This window comes from Syngnathus leptorhynchus, chromosome 4 (genome assembly GCF_054491065.1).
Source record: "Syngnathus leptorhynchus isolate UIUO chromosome 4, UIUO_Slep, whole genome shotgun sequence".
Classification (NCBI taxonomy): Eukaryota; Metazoa; Chordata; class Actinopteri; order Syngnathiformes; family Syngnathidae; genus Syngnathus; species Syngnathus leptorhynchus.
The window spans coordinates 16762589-16782375 of record NC_141198.1 but is presented as its reverse complement, the minus strand read 5'-3'; the positions used below and the strand labels follow the sequence as shown (position 1 = coordinate 16782375).

At 49.2% G+C, this 19787-nt stretch overlaps 2 protein-coding genes across 5 annotated transcripts; both read right to left on the bottom strand.

Annotated features, from left to right (window-relative positions):
• Positions 1 to 515: 515 nt before the first annotated feature.
• On the bottom strand, positions 516 to 7024 carry kansl3 (KAT8 regulatory NSL complex subunit 3). 4 transcript variants are annotated; one of them, XM_085909816.1, is made up of 20 exons: positions 6827 to 7024; positions 6351 to 6399; positions 5691 to 5965; positions 5437 to 5607; positions 5281 to 5371; positions 4941 to 5126; positions 4714 to 4842; positions 4516 to 4632; positions 4323 to 4421; positions 4138 to 4209; positions 3991 to 4065; positions 3745 to 3902; positions 3611 to 3674; positions 3336 to 3524; positions 3102 to 3255; positions 2118 to 2291; positions 1945 to 2032; positions 1595 to 1722; positions 1159 to 1265; positions 516 to 1037 (listed from the first exon to the last, which is right to left on the bottom strand). In XM_085909816.1, exons 2-20 carry the CDS (start codon positions 6351 to 6353, stop codon positions 795 to 797), a joined length of 2523 nt encoding a protein of 840 aa, XP_085765942.1. In that variant the 5' UTR covers positions 6354 to 6399; positions 6827 to 7024; the 3' UTR covers positions 516 to 794. The 4 variants fall into 4 exon arrangements, with proteins under 4 accessions (XP_085765942.1, XP_085765941.1, XP_085765943.1 ...); XM_085909815.1 differs by having other exon boundaries at positions 6351 to 6381; XM_085909817.1 differs by lacking the exon at positions 6351 to 6399.
• A 521-nt stretch (positions 7025 to 7545) lies between these two features.
• camsap1b (calmodulin regulated spectrin-associated protein 1b) lies at positions 7546 to 19636 on the bottom strand. Its single transcript, XM_085909814.1, has 18 exons — positions 19293 to 19636; positions 18662 to 18825; positions 16330 to 16592; positions 15760 to 15921; positions 15525 to 15605; positions 14196 to 14337; positions 13971 to 14110; positions 13794 to 13890; positions 13567 to 13690; positions 13259 to 13341; positions 13088 to 13172; positions 10684 to 12982; positions 10358 to 10494; positions 10056 to 10273; positions 9576 to 9678; positions 9390 to 9502; positions 9205 to 9323; positions 7546 to 8992 (listed from the first exon to the last, which is right to left on the bottom strand). The coding sequence occupies exons 2-18, from the start codon at positions 18822 to 18824 to the stop codon at positions 8696 to 8698; spliced, it is 4626 nt and encodes a 1541-aa protein (XP_085765940.1). The 5' UTR covers position 18825; positions 19293 to 19636; the 3' UTR covers positions 7546 to 8695.
• Between the last annotated feature and the right edge of the window lie 151 nt (positions 19637 to 19787).

Genomic DNA, 19787 nt, shown 5'->3' with positions numbered 1-19787 from the left:
ATCATAATTGCAGTGCGGTGAAAGAATGGGGAAAAAGAGCGACTTATCTGGAACTTCTAAGGGACACATTTTCTTTTCACCACTGGGGGAAAAAAAAACTTTCCCTCACATTGTCAGGGACAGAAAGCAGTACCCGAAAGCGAGTAACTCGCTCGCCCTCGTCTCGTCATCTCCACAACCTCAAAGACAAATTAAAAAAGAAAAAAAAGACGTACCTGAGAGTCACTACTGTTGTGAGCAGGCGTCAGCTCAGCCGCTCGGCTTGCGGGCTGCGCTCCTCGAAGCATCACGGTTATGGATGTGGGGGCTTTCTGCCCTAATGACAACACACAAACAATAAAAAAAAAAAAAACACTCAGCACGAAATTCTCACGTGACGAGAGGGGGATATCGACGGTCTTACTGTTCCATGCGAGTCAAAGTGACAACAAAATGAGAATGACAGCAAAATGTGGTTGGAACTGACGATGAGGGGGGGGGGGGGGGGGAGGGGAACAGAAGCATTTAAGAGCCAGTATGATAGCAGTTTTTATTGCAACAGGGACAGCCGATGTGTCACGTTAATACATGTCAGCGTTTACCACAGCCAGCGAGTCTTTCACACACCAAAAATAGATGACCAACTTAAAACACAACCATTTTCTCTCATACAAAACAAACACTGCCAAGTAAATGGCCTTTTTTTTTTTTTTTCGACCTGACTTTTTTGGAAAACGTGTCAGAGTACAAATCGTATTTGTACTGCTTGGTGTGTCCCCCGGATGCCGTCCTGGTCATCACACAAGCATCCTCGCTCAGCGCGGCCGTCGCCCTTTGACGCTTCGAGACATACCGGCCGTCTGGTTGGTGATGTGGGCCAAGCCTGGGAAACCGCTGGCAAACTTGGCCAGTCCGCCATTCGTGAGCAGTTGGTGGATGGCGTTGCTTTTGGCCACGCCCGCCGCCGTGACCACGGGCACCGCGCGGAGCAGAGTGCCGCTATTGGTGGCGGCGGAGACGGCGCTCAGGACCTGACCCTGCGGCTTGCCGCAGAATGCCTGGAGAAAAAAAAAAAAAAAAAAGCAGACACTGCTGATAATTGTTGTATTTTCATATCTTCTATTCTATTGAGTGGACATAAATGGCGAATGACAGAAGTGAGCGGTTTTGCTTTCATACCTGTGTGCTTCCGGCGCAGGCTTCGGCAGACGGCAAGCTAGGTGCTTTGGTGACGATCTCCTGAAGACTGAAACTTAGGCCTTGCAGCAAACTGCTGGCGGAAGATGCTGCACACACACACAAGACAATCAATGTCTTGATGTATTTTGAAAAACGAGCCCAGTCCCAACCCATACGGGCCCCTGTGGCAGGCAGGAAACCTCCAACTGGGTGGGTAGACGCACGCACCACATGTCCAAAGCGGTAGATTCAGGACAAGTGACAAACAGCGACGGGGGGGGGGGGGGGGGTGATCGATGAGATTTGCTCTCACACGGAGATTGATGTGGCTCCAAAATGGCGGTGGCGAGGCTAAAGCGAGGTACGATCAAGTGCGGGTGGGTGGGGGAGGGTGGGGGGGGGGGGGTGCGCTGGTGGGGCACATAGGCAAAGATACCTTGGGCAGTTGCCGGAGCCTGCACCTGGATTGGTACGGACGACCCTGACACCATGCAAGGCTGCACGCTGTTGAAGGGGCTGGAGCCTGGGGACAGGGCACCAGACACCTCTGAGAGACTAGCGGACCTGTAGTGACACACAGAACCACCAGTCCACTCAAGAGCCACCTCACAAAGTGCTCTGTGGTCAGAACCCTCGGCTTGCAACAGCCCCCCTTTGCGCCGGGCAAACTTTTTTTTGGTGTGCGCGTGTGTGACGAAGTGGGAACGGGGGGGCACGGGTGTGGGGAGGGGTTTAGAACTCTACTGATTCTTATGGCCCATGTGCAGCCAAGGTAGACTAGCTTACCGCTGGCCGGTGAGAAGTCCAGAGAGCTCCACTGCTCCGGCCACAGTCTGGCCCATTGTCACCGCGAGAGGCTTCCCAGAATTGCCCACTGTGCAAAAGACAACAGCCAAGAATGAAATTGGAGAGCAGAGCTACCCTGGGCTCAAAAAAGGTTGGGAAACAGCAATTTGTACCTTCCTGTACGGCTGCGCTTAAGGTGGACCCGGCCGACTCGCTTTGGGAAACAAGCGTGACTTTGATCTTGGCCCGCTTGGAGGCTTTGCTCTGGGTGGGGCTCGGGGTTAGCCGTCGCTTGCCGCGAGCTCTCAGTTCATCTCGGTCCAACGCCTCCATCTGGTCACTTGTCACTGCAGAACCAGACACGGGTGGGATGGATTTGAAAATGAAGTCACGAGAATGTACACAGAGGAGTCAAAACGGAAACAAACCAAATTTACAAAGGAATGGAGATTTTGATTCATTTTTTTTCTATTTATTTTATTCATGTATCTATTTTCGTGAGGTCGTTGGGAGGGCAGGCGGCACTGATGTAGAAAAATCACAAGTGGCCTTTTAAAAATCATACGTACGGATTCTATAATGTGAAACGATTATAATTTCAACTTAATATCATAAGGGAGTTAAGCGATATCAGTTACTCGAGACACTGCGACACGTTGATTTTCCCTGACATCTTCTTGTCTTTGCGGGAAACAAGAGGCCCATACGAGGGCCGCGGAAGAAGCCAAGGAGAAAAAAAAAGGGGGGGGGGGGGGGGGGGGAACAGAGAGGACAGAGAAAGGAGGAGTGCTAGCCACTTACCAAAAATACAAGGAGGAGTACCAGAAGGAAGGTTTTTCCTCACAAGCATGTTTTGTTTCATAAAAGCAGCAAACTGAGCTGTGAATGAATTGGGAGAAGGAAGCCAGAGAGGAAGGTTGAAGAGAAGGAGACAAGAGTATTTCAGTCACGTTCCATCTTGCCCCATCAAGATGTTGTGACGTGAACAATAGTTATCTACAAATCGCGTCTTCCGTCTTCGACAAAGCCCGTTCCCGCAGCTCTGTCGTGCATTTTTTTTTCTTCTTCAGATGTCTTACCCTAAGCGGTATGCTTATACGAGGAACTTGATTTAAAGTGAGAGCAGATGTGCGAGAATGGTCCTCCTCACTGCTCACCTTGAGCCTGCTTGTGTGACAGCACTGTGCCGGAGCGTTGCATGTGGGTCTTGAGGAGCTGCGTGGCTGTGATCAGACTGGACTTTTGCGCCGGGGACAGACCGGTCTTGGGTTTGGGGCTTGAAGTGGGACTGCTGCAGACGCTGGACAGATCCTGTAGAACGCAAGCAGAACAATTCCCACGATGAGCTTTTCTGAAAATCCTCACCGCTTGGGTGACTGTCATCGACTGACCTCTGAACCTGACGGAGAGATAGGGAGTCTCAGCGCGGGGGAGGAAGGCCGTCCTCTTTCCATGTCAAACGCGAACTCTCGCCGGGTCCTTTTTTTCTTCTCGGTGTCGAGGTCCCTGGTTTCGCCCGAGCCGTGGCCGTGGCTCTCTGCCCGTGTGAGGACACCGGACAGGAAGTCTGCAATCTCATCCTGCCGATGAGTCAGACGACAATAAAAACACTGCCGATGTGGCTTCGCGCGGCCGTGGAAAGCACAAAACGATTTCGAAGGCCGACCTGGATGCAGCGGTCGACCATCGTCTGCGTCAGTCCCTCCGATTTCATTTTTGTAGAACTGATCCTGTCGAGAGAAAAGCCATTGGTCAACATATTTGGAAGACATGATGATGTCAGACGCCACGACCGCTCACCTGACGTTATCGTCGGCCCCTCCCACCACCACCATGCTGTTATCGGTCCTCAGTTTCTCTCGGAATTCCTCCATCCCTTCGACGGTGGACTGCAGAGCGTTCTGACCGACCACGAACAAGACGGGGGTCTTCATGTCCAGCAGTGGGTCATCCACATCCTGCGAGTCACACACACATTCGTCAGTGACTATAAACAATCAACGGGGTTGGGGGGGGGGAATTGGAATCAATTCTGAGAATGCGCACCCCTCTTGGACCGTTGACTGTAAGCAGGGGGAAGCCCAGACAAATGACAGCTGTCAGGTACTCCATGAGCGAAACCTGCCGAGAAGTTGCCATTAAAAAAAAAAAAAAAAAAATACACGGCAACTTTGGAAATCTGCAAACGCTTACATGACAAGCTATGAGAGCGCCAGCATTCCAACCAACCAAGATGATGGGTTTGTGAGGGAAGTGCCTGCGAACCTGAAAGTGGGGCAGGCGTAATCGACATCAGAAAACGACACGACTGTTCCTACTCTTCTTCAGCACGAATAGAAAAAGGAAGAAATCAAAGGGAAAAAGACAATGCCCTCTACCTCGATGATCTTTGCTCGAACAGTTCCCATCATGTGCTCCAGACACTGAGTGATGCCGATATTGGCGCCACTGCTGACATGCGTGTGTATGGGGATGACCTAGCGAGACAAAAAAAAAAAAAAAAAAAAGCTGCTATCAGCAACGTTTGGAAAGACAACGGGAGCGCAACGGCTGCGGATATGGACTCGGCACCTTGCCAAAACAGGAGAGCTGCGACTGCCAGAATCTCATTCGTCGTGATGTCGGCACGGCTGGATTGGTCGGGCTTGACGGTGCCAGTAGGATGAGGGGCGATCCGGGGAGTTTGCTCTGATACATTAACCAAACGGTGTACTTTTTTTTTTTGCCATACTGTACTATACAATATTTTTAATGGCCGTTGAGTTGTACCGGTTTATTCTGCGACAGAACTCCAACGGCTGGGTCCCACGGACGCTTCAGCAGCAGCGAAAGAGCCTCGGCACTGGGAGAACCCGTCTTGGCCGCCGGAAGCAACATTCTGTCAATCAGCGACGGCAGCTGCCAGGACAAAAAAAATAAATAAAAAAATGACACGTCGGCACAAACCCCCGTAGCGGAGAGCCGAGCGATCGATCGATCGTCCCACGCGAAGCAACCTTGCTTTTGAGAGTCTGCAGAACATCCAAGTAGGCAGCCAGCAAGGCCAGACTCAGCGATTCAATCAGAGTGGTGTGCAACCACTGCGTCAGCTTGGTCTCCCAGTTGACACTGGCCAAAGCATGCCGCACCTTTCTGGCACATTTGTCCACAGCTATCCTGCGTAGGATTGGCTCATTGGATGCCTTTTGAGAGACGAGAGTAGCACATGAAAACGTGTCAAACTGTCCCATGATTGACAAAAAAAAAAGTGTCCCTAATGTAGTGTCTGTTCAACATATGTCTCAAATACATTGCGGCTCCATCTGATCATAAATGATAGAAACAAGCACAACTTACATGTTCGTTGGCCAAGCGGGCTAATCTTTCAGCCTGAAGTGCTTTTAAGACTTTATTAAACAATTTGGTCTGAGTGATGGACCACATCGTCCTGAAAGAACAATGACAAGGTCATAAAAAGACACATTGCAATTGAGAGGCGGTTGGTTGTCTTACTTGTTTATATGTTCCTCCCAGTCATCTGGAGGAGGAGGACTTTCCGCCACGGTGCGAGCAAACAAGACGTGTCGCTCGCACTCCTTCATCACGCTCTGAGCTTTGTGGTTATCGTACAGGGGAACCGGCGTGGGTGTGACCGTCTCAACATCGATTACGGCTTCTGAATCTCTGCAATAGAAGAAGAAATCAATCGCGCTGGAGGTTCTCCGCAGCCTTTGTGTGTAATCGTTAGCCGGTTAGAAAGAACTCACGGAGAGACTTCCGGCTGGCGCCGAGGGGTGACAAACAGTGTTCTTGTGGGCCGTGCGCTGCTAGCGTCTGGGTGAGCATTCCACGGTTTGGCGTAGCTGTGATCGAGACACACCAAGTCCACCTCTCGATCGTGAGCCGACAGCTGAAAGAGCAAGGATGTCCCCATTTTCCTTGCCGAGATCTGGTAGTCCTTATCCCCGCCCCGGTGCATCTTCCTCCAGGGCCCAGGCGGACCCTGGGAAGGCCTCCCCAACCTCTTGGACTTGACGCACAGCTAAAAGGAGAGTGACAAAGCAGAAAACACTTTAGAGGGGAGTCTTTGGTTTGCTAGGTTCTCCACACACGATGTTTTGAGGTGACAAACACATTTTCTGCAGCCTGGCAAGAATGTCACAAAACGAGATGCTCAGATATGAGGGCTGTTAATTAATCGATGATTGATTCTTTATTTGTCTGAAAGGTTGCAAAGTGCTATAAAATCTCCCCCCAAAATTCAGGCAATTTTCCATTGAAAATCAAGAGAGGTTTTGCAAATATTTTACACAGCCAAAGATCCGTCACTTACAAAACAAAGCCCAATTATCATTATTTATTACATTAACATGGGAAAGGAAGGTAAATGATTTTATACAATAATTTACAATAATTACCGTACTTACCATCAGTTATCTGTGAACGTGCTGACGTTGTCTGTATATACATAAATGCCTCAATATTATAAGGCAAAAAAAGTACTGAAACAGTAGCTGTGTATCAAACTACTCCACACAAATATATTCAAATACAATTCTTCTTCTTTCTATAATACATAATTCTCTACAATTGAGTAGCAGTGTCGCTAGGAAACAATTTGACGTTTGGAAGCAACAATCATTAAAACTCCATCCTCAGAAGCTTTGCAGGTGCTTGGTCTTCTTGTCTGAGGACCATCCACGACCCGTATTAAGACACAATTCCAATTTGAGGTTTAGCGGACACTTTTAAGGTAACGTGCATTGCAAGGCGGCTGCTATTTGTTACTCAACGATCAAAAACGACCATAAAGCCTTGAGTGACTGTTGTGGGTGGGCTACACTAGCATGCTAAAGTTAGCATAGCGAACTAAAGGCTAAAAGAAGCGGTTAACGTCGCTCACCTTTGCCTCTAACGATCCATTTATGGTCGCAATTGTTCAAAGTCTTCTTGCGTGCCCAACTAATACGAACATGTACATATTTAAGCGTAACTAATACGCGTTACAAAAGGAACAATGCGCTTCAGCTTGCTTGCTTTTTTTGTGTGTGGGGTGTTGCCAGGTTTGTGTGCAACAGTCCTCCTGGAGGCTCCGTTGACTAAGGCGGCTGATTTGTGACGGAACTGGCAACCCGGGTTATGGCGCGTAAGGGCTTCCGCAAAACCAGGACTGGAGTATAGTCCAATGGAGTGGAGTTTGTTCTACGAGTTGCGGTTGTAAATAAAATTGAGTAGATCTTAAATCTTATTTGCATGTTTTAACGCGATGAATGAATACAAAATGAGTATACATTTTAAACCCATCCCATTGTTTGTAGCACTTCTCCTCACTTGAGTAATGGACGAGCTGGAGCCGATCCCATCTGACTGAGCAAGGTGGTTACAGGAGGTGACAGTCAAGCTGCGTTGACCAGTGGAGGGAGAGAAGTTTTGCTTCTGCAACAAGATTACGAGAAGACAACCAAAAAGGAAAAGCCACAAAAGCAAGGATGGGGAACCTTTTCAGTCACGTCCCAAGCCAATACCAAATGTTCAAAATGACGAGGCACACCGGAGGTTCCGCAGCCTTGCTCCAAAGCGTGTGTGACAAAAGCAAATAGACAAAATAAACCATGAGAAGAATAAAAATAAAAATGTGATTTTAATCCAATTTCAACATGCTAAGTGTATCAAAATAAATAGATGGCATGAGCTCAAAAGCATACAACTCAAATAGCGGGATGAAAATAAAAGGAGACCAGTGTAACACAAATGGTGACCCCCATGCCCATACAATCCATTTTGATAACACGCTAACGACAAACACTTGCAGTAGTATGAGACCTCTTGGCCTCTCGAGTGTTTCATACAAATGTAAAGTGCTGGTGATGGTTTGCCGTTGAGTGAAGAAGCACTTTTAGAGACAGACGAGATCACGTGGCAGTGTGGGTCAAACCTTGGAGGAATGTTCTTTAATGGCGGCGCTCGGCGGTTTACATTGCGTGACGTGTTCCTATGATTGTGTTTGTGTGTGTGTGTGTGTCTGCGTGCGTGCACCTTTTTGTCTTTGTGTGGCCCGGTGGAGAAACGACACAACTACGCTCTACACATCAGAGATCTGTTGTGATGAAAACACGCACATCAGCTCAAATTTGACAGCACGCCGCTTGGAGGAAAAAAAAAATACAACCAAAATAAAAAATAAAAAAAACTTTGATAAAAAAACAAACAAACCCAAAAAGCATTATGTCTGCACCAAAGATCGGTTATTTCCCTTAATAGACATCCCTTACTAAAACAAGGGACGCTTGGATAAATAAAAGTAATTAAAATTCCCGCTGTTGAAGTCTTTTCTTTGCTATCCACACGTAAACCACCGGCGGGCATTTTAAAAGGCGGTTTGATCGCTTGACAAGAAGTACCACAATGCGTTCAAGGCCAAACAAATCCCCATATCCTGTTAACAAAACTAAGGAGCAGTTTTGCTTTGAGTACTTTCTGCTGGGATGGGAAGTGCCACCATCATTCCATGAGACAGGAAGATCTTGTCTTCAGTGCGGTGGCAGAGCTGATAAATATGGAGTCGTGTAAGCCACGCATGCGCCTGAACGCATCACACGAGAAGCCAACCCAGGAAATGTCCGTCTTGTTCGGCAAGCGACTTGTCCTGCGGGCTCTCCTCGGTAAAACCTCGCACGCCGGCGAGCATTGAATGTGGGAAACAAAGCAAGATGGTACGAGATGATTTGGGGTGTGGGAGGGGGGGGGGGGATGCTCAGTGGACCTCCTGCTGCTATTTGCCGCTTTTCTTGGACGCCGCGCTCCTCTTGGCCTGCCACAGGTGGTTGTGGATGGTCAGAGCGTCCACGCTGACCGACACGGTCTTGGTGGGGATGACGGTGAACTGCTTGCGGTCCGAGTTGTACTTGTACAGCTTGTCGATCATCTTCTTACTGATGCTCTTGGGCCCCGTGCCCGTAAGCTTGTGGATCTCCTCCGTGTCCGGGAAGTAGGAGTAAAGCGCCCGGAACTGGCAGCCGCCGTCGCGGAATAGGATCATCATGTGATTGGACTCGCATTTCTCCAGCTCCTGCGGGAGAGCTCGGTTATAAAGAAAAGTAACACAACAGCAGACGCTGACGTCGCGTGTGAGTCCTCCTCAGCGGTAGAGGGCGCTATACTACGGCAATTTGACACATTGGAACATGTATTTGCTCACAATTGTTTTGCCTTGGTTAAATCAAATCCAGTGCATACATCTTCACTTTAAGGAGTATAAAAATGAGAAAGAAGTGAACTGACCTCAAGTATCTGATTCTTCTGCGGCTCGTTGACTTTTCCGGCCAGACAGCAGTGCGAGATGGCGTTGTGAATGATTGGCTTGTTGGATTTGGAGCTCGGCTCCTTGAAAAGTTTCGGGCCTGAGCCAAGACATTTGAGATGATCAACATATGAGAAAGAGTGGCTAGAGAATAGTATCGACTCACCGGTGTACTCAGCCAAGGATGCGATGGAAGACGCAGTGGAGCCGTTGTCCCAGTCCCTTTCGGCAGCCCGACTGTGGTTGCGACTTCCCGGGAACGACTCCACGGAGTCACAGCTAAAACATACGACGACTGTAGCGTGAGGACGTGAAAGGAGGCGGAAATGTAACTGAGGTGGAGCCGGCTTACCGGTGGGAGCCCGCACCCCCGGAGTTGACGCTGTCAGCCTCGTTGGTGGCAGCGGAGGCCAGCGACAGACTGGATCCGGACTGGGCCGTGCTCAGGTTGTCGGCTGTGAGAGAAAACTGAAATTTCAGCTTCGGGGGCCGACTTTGACCCCAAACGAATTAAAAATGGGATAAAGACGAGTATTTTTTTGGCATGCTTGTCTAAAAGCTTCAGTGTGGATTCAACTCAAATGTTTAAAAAGTCTTCTTGTAAAGAAAACGAAAAGAGGCCGTGGAAACAATTAAGTTCTGAGCTCAGATAGAAATAATCCAGTTGAGTCGGTTTGGATGGCATGCCTAATAAGGTGCGGAAGGGTGTGTGATCGAGAAATAATAAATAATGATGTAATGCACAGGACACACCACCAGGGGTCAGTGTGGTGTTTGGTGAAATGCCAAAAGGACGAAAAACAGAATGTGGTGAAACATGAGCCGGTCTCACGTGTGGAAGAAGAGCACTTGGAGACGTTGTCGCTGGACGACTCCTCCCTGAGGATGGTCTTGGGTCTGTGTTTCTGTTTGGGTTTGGGAGTCTTGGGCTTGACCAGACCTTGCTCCTCAATGATCTCCTGCTGCTTCCTCCGCAGGTATTCCTGCTTGATCAGCTCCCGCCGCGTCTTCTCGTCCTCCTTCCGCAGGCGATCCTCCTCAGCCTTCCGCCTGGTGATGATTAAGCGCATATGGGCGGGCTGGCGGCCGGCCATTTCGTGGGCCGAGGCCAATAGCGATGCCGAGGAATTTTACCTGGCCTCGTCGCGCTTCAGCTCCGACTCGGCTTCCAGCTGCTGCTTGCGCAGACGGGCCTCCTCCGCTTTCTTTTGCTGCTTCAGCAGGAACGCCGCTCGCTTCTTGGCGAGCTCGTCCTCTGCTTTCTGCTCATCCTGGAAGGTTGCAACGGAATGAGGCCATTAAATCACAGACGCACTGCGTGAACGGCAGCGAATAAAATGAAGAAGAAAAAATTGTTCTCTTCAAACACTTTTGGTAGTTCTCTAGTCATATTTTCGTTTCATCCAGACGGTTCTGGTGTATTTCACTTTTTGCATTCACTCAGGCAGGCGAATGAATACCTTAAAGAAGAAGCCCATAACAGACTTCTGCTCTCCATCCCCATCGTCAGTTGTTCCGTCAGCAGCCTCTTCTCCCTCGAGGTCCTTCAGCCCCGACATATCCACCTCGATCAGGTGACCTTTGCCGCGTTGGGCTTCGTCCGATGTCATGTTCTCTTTGCCTGAGCTGTCTGAGGAGTCGAGTTGCGCGTCTCTCAAGGTGCTGGACATGCAGTCGTCGAAGGACACTTCAGGAGGTGACAAAGCATTCAGGTCCACTCTGGTGGGCAGTCGCACGTTGGCATCGTCGTGAAGCTTGAACGCGGCGCTCCGAGCGTGGCTCGAGGTCGTTTTGTGGGTGGGCTCTCCCGCCGGAGGGTTCCTGGGGCTGTGTGGCTCGGGATGCTCGTTCCTGGGGGACCTGCCCCCGGCCGATTGCCTCGGGTGCGTGTGTGTCTCTGGCCCGCCGTGGGAGGGGGTGGAGGTCTTGGCGGCGTGCCGGCTCTGCTCTTTGCTGACCTTCAGCTCCGTCGTCTTGGATCTGGAGCTCCGGCCTGAGCTCAGCTTGGGGGGTTTCCTGGTGGGGGCGGCGCCGGAGAGGTGTTCCACAAAGTGTAAAGCGTCTCCGGCTCTCGCGTCGCTGTTTTGGTCGGCGGCGTGCGGCGGCTGAGGTGGAGCACCTGGCGGGGACAGTACATTCTGCTTCATCATCAATTCCTGCTGAAGCGACAGTTGCATCATCTGCTGCTGGATGCTGCCGATGGCTTCGTGCAGCAGCTCGATGGAGCGGTTGCACTCGTTGAGGTCCAACTCTTCTTCTTGGTGAAAGCTGCCATTGTTTCCCTTCTTGTCTGCTTCTAAGGCACCCGAGGGGCTGCCGGGTCCCTCCGGCTCTTTGTCACTTCGCAGGGCATCAACACACATATCGTCTTTAGCCGACGACGTGACTTTCACGGCGAGCGGCTGGTCTTTGGAGGGGTCGGCTTTGAGCGGGTTGGGCAACGTGGCGCCCTTGCCCCCGCCGCCCTTCTTCACTATATGCAGGAACGCAGCCTTACCCAGCTTCTGCCTCTGGCGGGCTGACAAAACTTCCATCTTCTTCTTTTGATGCTCGATGGCGCGGCGCTTCTCCTCCAGCTGCATGCGGAGCTGGATCATTTCCGACGCCAGGACGGTGGCGCCGCCGCTCCCGTCACGATTGCAACCTCCCAGGGGTGACGAAGGACTCTGGTCTCTTTTGAATCGCCAAGAAGACGACAGGGGCCCGCTGCACTCGGAGCCGTCCGGCGTGGTCCTTTGCGAGCTGGAGGCACTGGAGCGGAGGTCGTGGTTGCTGCCGAAGCGCTGCTGTTGGGCTTTACGCTCGGCGAAAGAGGTCATGCGCACGCTTCCGCTGGCCACGCTGCTGGCCTGCGAGTAAACGCTAAGGCAGGGGCTGGAGCGACCGCTGCAGCCATTCATGTCTTTGTCCTCGTGCTCCTTGACATTCATGTCCTCCTGGAGTTTGGCGGATTCTTCTTCATCGTCCCCATTAAAGCTTTTCCTCGGCCAAGCTAGCTCTTTGGCCGTAACAGCCTCATCCAAATCCTCATCCTCTTCGTCCAGGTCTTCGAGGTCCGCGTCAAGGCTCGGGCAAGGCTTGGGCTCATCGGAATCTGAATGCAGGTAGAACCCCGCACCGGGCTCTTTTGTCGACGGCTCCGCACCGCTGGTGGCGATGTGTGTGAAACCCGCCTGAGCCTGATGAGGCTCGTCTGGGAAGTCGGGCTCATCGGCCGAGGCGTTAAATGTTTTGGTGAGGCTGAGGGCAGCTTTCTTATGAACTGCGGGAGAAGATCCATCTCCCCTGCGTGAAAAGCCCCTTCCTGAGGACTGGGGCACCTCTCCACTCTCCTCCTCCTTGTTCAGGCATACAGACTTCTCTTTGGCCGGTTTCAGCGCAGCAGGCATCAGCGGTTCGAGGTAAAACCCGTCGGCGGCAGCTTTGGACTTTGACTCCGGTTTCACGGCGGCCGACGCTTGGCTTCCTTCAGGTTGTTTGGAGACGGCCGCAACCTCGGTCCTGGCCGCCGCCGCCAGAGATTCTTCTTCGTAATCCGGGTTGACTTTTCCCAAGAGGCCGTGACCGTTGACCCTGCGCATCTGGGCTAGCGTGGCTTGATGAGTCGAAGTCTGGTGTTTGGGCGTGACGTTGAGGACGTTGGACGCGAGGCTGTCTTTACTTATCGAGCGGGCGAGGCTGACGCTGTCGCCGGAAGCGACATCCGCATCGCTGTCCGCGGCCGAATGGCACACAAAGGGGCCCAGGGTGGACACTGGCCTGCGGAAGGAAAAGACGAGTTTTCACGAACACAAAAACAAAGAAATGTCCATTCCAAACAACTGATACTGAGAAACTCGATCGTTGTGAATTATTTTTCTTTACCGCTGCCTCTTGTCGGGCCAAGCGGCAACAGAACCTCGGGCCTGTCTATCCATCTGGCTCAAAGAGTTGGAGCGGTTCCTCAGACCTTAAAAGGAAAATAACATTGATTTGAAACGGTACAAAGTGCATTCCGGACGGAGCTCGGCAGTTGCTGTAAGGCGATGCTTTTACCGGCACCGTCGTCTCCTTGAGGCTTCTGTTGCCTCTGGCGCAAAGGCAAGAGTGGATGGGAAGGACTAAAGGATGGCCCACGACTGAAAAAAATCAAATAAATAAAGAACAAAGTATAATCAAGGATGAGGAGCCCAGAGTGCTGAATCGAAACAAAAAGAAATCAGATTATTCCAGACTTGTGAAAAAAGCACATAGTGAACAATCTTGACTGAAAAGTGATCCAGGGAGGTTGTTACGCAAACCTCACCGGCCATGGGAACCTCACTGCACTCATTCGAGCCGAGTCAAATCCTGATGTGGTTTACCTGCTACACATTTCAGGGCCGCTCTGGTTTTCCGACATTCCGGGACTGGCCAGGAAGCTCCGCTTGGTGGCGTTGGAGATGGGCACTGAGGGACGAGAACTCTTTGGCTGAGCAATGGCTCGAGCTACAGGAATAGACAAGAACATAAGTTCGTTGTCGACTCTCATTCGTAAAGTTCAAAGTCAAGGTTTCTTTTTGTTATCATCGATCACATCCAAAACACTTACCATCTTTCGACTCTTGCAGATCCCTGGGTAGGACAAATTCCGGCTTGACAGTTTCAAACCACCAGAAGAGTTCAGCAATGAAAACCATCACGTTGTGCTGCGTAAAGAAGCGGCGATTAAAGGCGGCGGCCATTTTGACTCCTTTTATCGCGCGACTAAAACGGCGAGCCGCTCTACCTTGAGCACAGGAGGAGAGTAGAGGATGTCTTCGGTCGTCAGATAGAAACTTTTATTCAGATACTCATTGGCAAACTCTCTGAGCAGTTGGATGTTATACAGGCTATCGGCCATGGAGGGAACTTCCTTCAGGCAAATGTCTGAACAGGCGGGAAAAGAGCAGATCAACCAGAAAATTAAAAAAATAAATCAATTAAGACACAAATTGTTCATGTCGCCAAATACCTTCCAGCTTCATGAGGTCCGGGCAGTAGAAGTGGACAACGGTGAGCAACGCAGCTCCGTCGCAGACATCCCTCATCAAATCTTCCAGCAGCGGGAAGAAGGGAAGATGGCGGCCAGACGCGTGCTCCCGACGATAGCGTACCTGAACATAAGACGGCCAAAATCCAATCAGAGACAAATAGCGCCACGTTTGACTCAAGGATGTTTGATGCCTTTCAAACATCCAACCAGAGGTTCTCCCTTGCAGAGCACAAGTTGTGTATTGATAGAAAATGGAAATATCAGGATGCGGTTAAATGCAAAAAGCCCTGTGGCATCGGTTTAGGGAGAACCCCGAAGAAAGCGATTTGCTGATGGTGGGATGGGAGGTGTTAAAGCAGCCAATAAAAAAAAAAAGAGCCGGAAGGAAGCCTTTGGTCAGTGATGGAGGCGTAGGAAAACCAGCGGAACGAGGGCAGATGAGGGGGATCAAGAGTCTATTGATGTAAAACGACACAAAAAGACCCAATTTGCATGTGTATACATGTTTGGCTCAGCATACAGCAAGACGGCACTTTTTGGATACAAAGAGCAGAACCGAGGAACTTCTCGCCGACTGCTTATTGTTGTAAATACGCACGTCCACGTGATGGGTGGAAAGACAAAAAAGCACAGACATTAGGTTTGCTTCAATATTGGAATCAAAGCAGCCGGGTGATTCGTAGCGAGCGGTTTTTTAAATCGCGTAGCTGTGTCGGAGTAGATGAATTATGATCAGGGAAAAAAAAAAAAGAAAAAGTGAGAGCAAGGGTGCACTGCAAAGAAAAGGGGATGTGCCAGCAATGACTTTCATCTGACTTTACTGAAGCAAATACAAGACGACAAACATCAACAGGGTTTGTAAAATACATGTTGAATTTATTTTTATTTTTTTTAAAAGGGAAGAACAAGGAGGTTTTATTGGCTTTGGACCCCCCCTTGGCTAAAAAGCAGCATAGAGTGAGCGTGAACAAGCCTCAGTGAGGTGTGCGCACACATCAACACAAAACTATGCGTGCATGGGGGAGGGAGGAGGGGGGACTTCCAACTTACAGGGACAAGCTTCCAATACCATTTGGAGGGAGACTATCCAGTTTGCAAGGATAAGAGAAGGAGAGGAAGGGATAGATGGGGAACAGGAGCAGAGATATTAATAGGTCAGAGGTATTAGACACAAGACTGGATGGCGCTGGCTGCATCCAATTTGAACAGAGAAACACAGGAAAGGGTCAGAGGTCACACAAGCAAAGTTGAGGAGCCACAAAACGAGGAACCACCCCCCCCCCCCCCAATTCAGGAGACCTTGTTTACCTTTTGGTGACTGGGAGACTCCAGAAGGTGGTGCTTGACTTTGTGCTCCTTTTCGCTAATTTCCCTCATTTTAGTGTTTACCTGCACACATTGGAAATTGTTGGCATGATTTTGACAGATTTTTTTTTTTTTTTTTTTCCATACTCAGATTTCCAACCAGATTCTGTGTATTATTTATTCTACGCCTGTTTAGAAACCTGTGCTTAGATCCAGGAACAACCCCGCTCGTTTCTACCTTATTGATCCAGAAGACCATGGCATCCTCCAAGTCAAAGGGAAGCTCCTTGGAGGGTTGGAAGGTGGAGAAGCGCTCCACAGAAGCTACGACCTTCTCAATGCTGATCATCTCCACCGTGTAGGCCATCATCAGGGCATCGATCATGGGGATGTGGGCGCTCTGAAAGAGGACGAGGGGAGCCCATCAGAAATTGCAGAAGGCTTACAAGGATTGAAAAACGCTGACAGAGGGTGATGCAGGAGAAGCTCAGGGTGTCTTTTAGTAGGTTCCTATGAAAATGCTACATGGAGTCAGCAAATTGGGAGGGGCTTTAAGCGCTGTCCTGCATAGGATTTTCCATCCCCTTGCTGGGCTTTGTGGAGTGTTACATCATGCCGCGAGCAGGAAAAACAGACCAACATCGGTTTCCATGGGAACAAACGGGAAGGAAGAGCACTGAAAGCTGGCGGTCAACGTGGAACCACCGCAGACTAACTTGAGCTTGTTCCGATACACGTTAAGATACATAACATATCCTGCCGTTACACACGGCTGGAAATCTTTGTCACCAAGTCTTTCGCCACTCACCATTTTAATGGGCAAACCAGCCAGGTCCTCCTCCGTAACTGCCGTGTCATCGCTCTCCACGACATAAATGCCCTTTCTTTCCAGAGACTGGATGACGGAGCGGTGCGACTGGAGGGACGCGGCCTGCTCCGTCTTGAGGATGAGGGCGCAGACGCGACAGTAAAGCTCGCAGGACAGCAGCAGGCGGAGGACGGGGGGTTTGATGTGTTCCTGGTCGTACTGGTCCGTGTAGAAGGGATCCCGCAAATCCTCTGGTATATGATCTGTAATTACCAGACCAAAGTTACTCAGTGCAAATATTCGCTTGTGAAAGTTGAAACAGAGCTACGCAATTTAAAAAAATAAAAATAAAAATATCCTTGACACAAGAATCCATTCTGTGGATGTGAAGTCACACAAAATCCAGACATGGCAACCTTATAAGGAGCTAGAACAAAGCACTGGACTTGGCCATGCCAAAACCAAACGGTTAAACTAAACATTGAAGCTCAAAACAGATTTGGGGGGGAAAAAGCATTTATAAAATTGTGTTTAACAATAGAACAGTGGAGGGATAAATGAAGTTGTTCCACCAAATCTGCTTTCACACCAAGTGAGTGTGTGCGAGGTGTTCCGCTCGGACGGGGAAAGAAGCTGTCGGCTGGCTCACATTCACAAAAACGAAACGAAATACCATCCAGCTAAAAATCTAACTAGGAACCCAAACAGCTGTGCATCTTTTGAAATGAAACAAATGCGTACTGCTGTATCGAAGCATCACTTTGGCTAATGCAACCCGGCAATCGATATATTTTTTTAAAAGGTAAACTAACAGTCAGGAGCTTTTTGGAAGATTTGTTCCCTATCCACCAAACATTTTGACTTGATTCCACAGACAAAGACAATGTGTGGCAGCTGCACTCTCTCCCCTTTCTAATCCCATTAGGACGACGCTGGGCTGCGGCCGCTAACTGGGATGGGGCGGAGTGTGATCTGAGCTACATTAGCGTTAGCCAACCGTATTAAGTAGCGCAAGCAGGGCGGAAGGCTTTGAGTGCGACAGGTGCAACGCCGCGCTTGACACCATGCCGGGCTGTCCGCCACTCAGGCTTGGGAGCAGCTGTGCGGCCACACAACACGAGTACACAAACACCGCCGACACACCGTTTGTCCTCGAACGCCGCACGACCTCCAGCGTCGTCGTCGGCGCTAAATTATACACGGAAAGCATTTTTTGCTGAATGAGATGTCGCTCAGCTGTGTCAAGAAAACGAGCGGCGTGGTAATGGTAACTACTAACTAATGACATTAACAAACGCCACATGAGCCAATGTGTCAAAGTAAACGGAGCCTTGTGCATTCAGTTCCCAAAGGAGACCAGGCTCCTTGTCGGAGCGCCAAGGGGTCCCGTAGGCTTTTTGTGCTCTATCTGAACAAAATCACCCGTCTGCATCATTAGCCACGGGCCGCAGTTTCCACACTCAAAAGAGACGCTAATTGATGGCGAGATGAACAGATGGCTACCTTTGAGAGGGAAATAAAAAAAAAAAATCATCTATAGGGTGCTTGGAACCAAAAATGTAAATATTTACTGTACGAGTGCCCAACTGAATTAAGAACGGAAAGTATTCTAGGAGTAAAACAATGTTGATACAGTGAGATGTTAATCCTGCAACTTTGCTCCCTGCTGCTGACTGGAAAAAAAAAACTGCCAAGCACTCAAGTTGGTTCATGTGTTATGTCAAGAACGGCTCAGGAAAAGTATGCCGAGTCATTCTCACAAAAGGTCTCTTTTCCATTACGACCGGAATGTATGAGACAATAAGCTAATAGTGCGACTGGAATGTATGTGACGATAAGCTAATAGTGCGCCTTGCCACTCCTGGAAGAGAAATTTGTGTTGAGGCGGCAATTGTGATCAATTGATGTTTTGTGTTCATGTGACAAACAGGATGGTTGAGCAGCTTCATTTGCCCAAAGATAGATTTTTTTTCCCCCCGATTTAATTACACCGTATTAAAGTCCAATTGTTATGTAATACTTAACCTGATTTCGATGAAATTCCACTGGCCATAACACAAGTCTGAAAATGGTTGGCAGTGTATGTTTAAGAAGGAATTCTCATTAGCTCAAGTGCGTAGCTACTTCCTTCATCTCTTGGACTCTTGATGTCAATGTTTCACCCGAGAACATATTCTGCAGTGAAAACGAGTTCCGCTTGTATTTGTTCTATTATAGTGCAGTTTTTAACCCACGAGGATAGACTGACAAGTCACTGGTGAAAAATAAAAGTGACAACACAATCCACATGCCAATTACATTTTGTTATATGGCTGGAAAATAAATTACTCACCGATGCCGTAGGATTTAGCAAATAGCCACCGCAGGTTGGCCGCTATTTTGGCTCTGGCAGAGTCATACATTTCCATGGGGATGACATCCATGGAGCCTTCTGCAGACCCAGTCATGTCCACTTTCCTCCTGGTACCGTCCCCCGTACACAAATCAACAGCCATCCTTTGGGAGGACAACAAAGATATTGGTTATTCTAATGAAACATTGCTGTAAAGTTTCAAGTTTATGAATCTACTTGTGAATAGTATAGGACAGAAAACGCTGTGATGCAGTGCAGCGTTTCTTTAGGGTACACTGTTCCTAATTTAGGACACATTAGGACCGTCCCTCCCGCAAATGTCTTACCAAGTTGCATTACCTGTAGCGTAAATGTTACCATGAACGGCCCAACGCTAGCGTGGACCAGCAGACTGTCATTGCTAACAAATTAATACAAATATACTTGTAGTCATTTGTGGTTCCTTGAATTCTGAAACGTAGATGTGGAATTATAAGCGACGATACAGCAATTAGCTAGCAGCCTTATTGGGAAAAGCAAACGTGCATCATATGCTAATGCTAACTACAACGCTGGCTTGTTAGCGTGTATTATTATTATTATTATTTTTTTTTATGTTCGTCCGTTTTACCTTCAATGTAGAGATCCAAGTCACCCTTCCGTCCAACCGGGGTTAATAATCAACCAAGAACCCGCCTTGCTTTCCAGTGGGCCGCTGCGTAGAAAAGTCTCCGCCGCCTGCAGCACATCGTAGCCGCCAGCTAATGATGCTAACAGGGGAGGCGAGTCAGGATGGTCTCCCAGCAACAACACCCCATTCGCGGTGAAAATGAACGCGTAAAGCAGGGGAAATAAAAGCGCGATTAAAAATGCGTGTTCGAAATCTAGCTTTATGGTAAACGACAAAGCATGCTAGACAATATGTATTCACACAACTTGGAGTGGCAAAGCACGAGCAGTAAGCAGGAGGGCGTTCCACACTTGGAGTAAGAAAAGAAAGATTTTTTTTTTTAAATCATAATAGCTATTGCGCATGCGTGATTACAACACCGACTGGACACGATAATTACAGTTAGGTATATTTATGCGCTTGTATTCACGTGAAATGAAAACACATAACTTCATT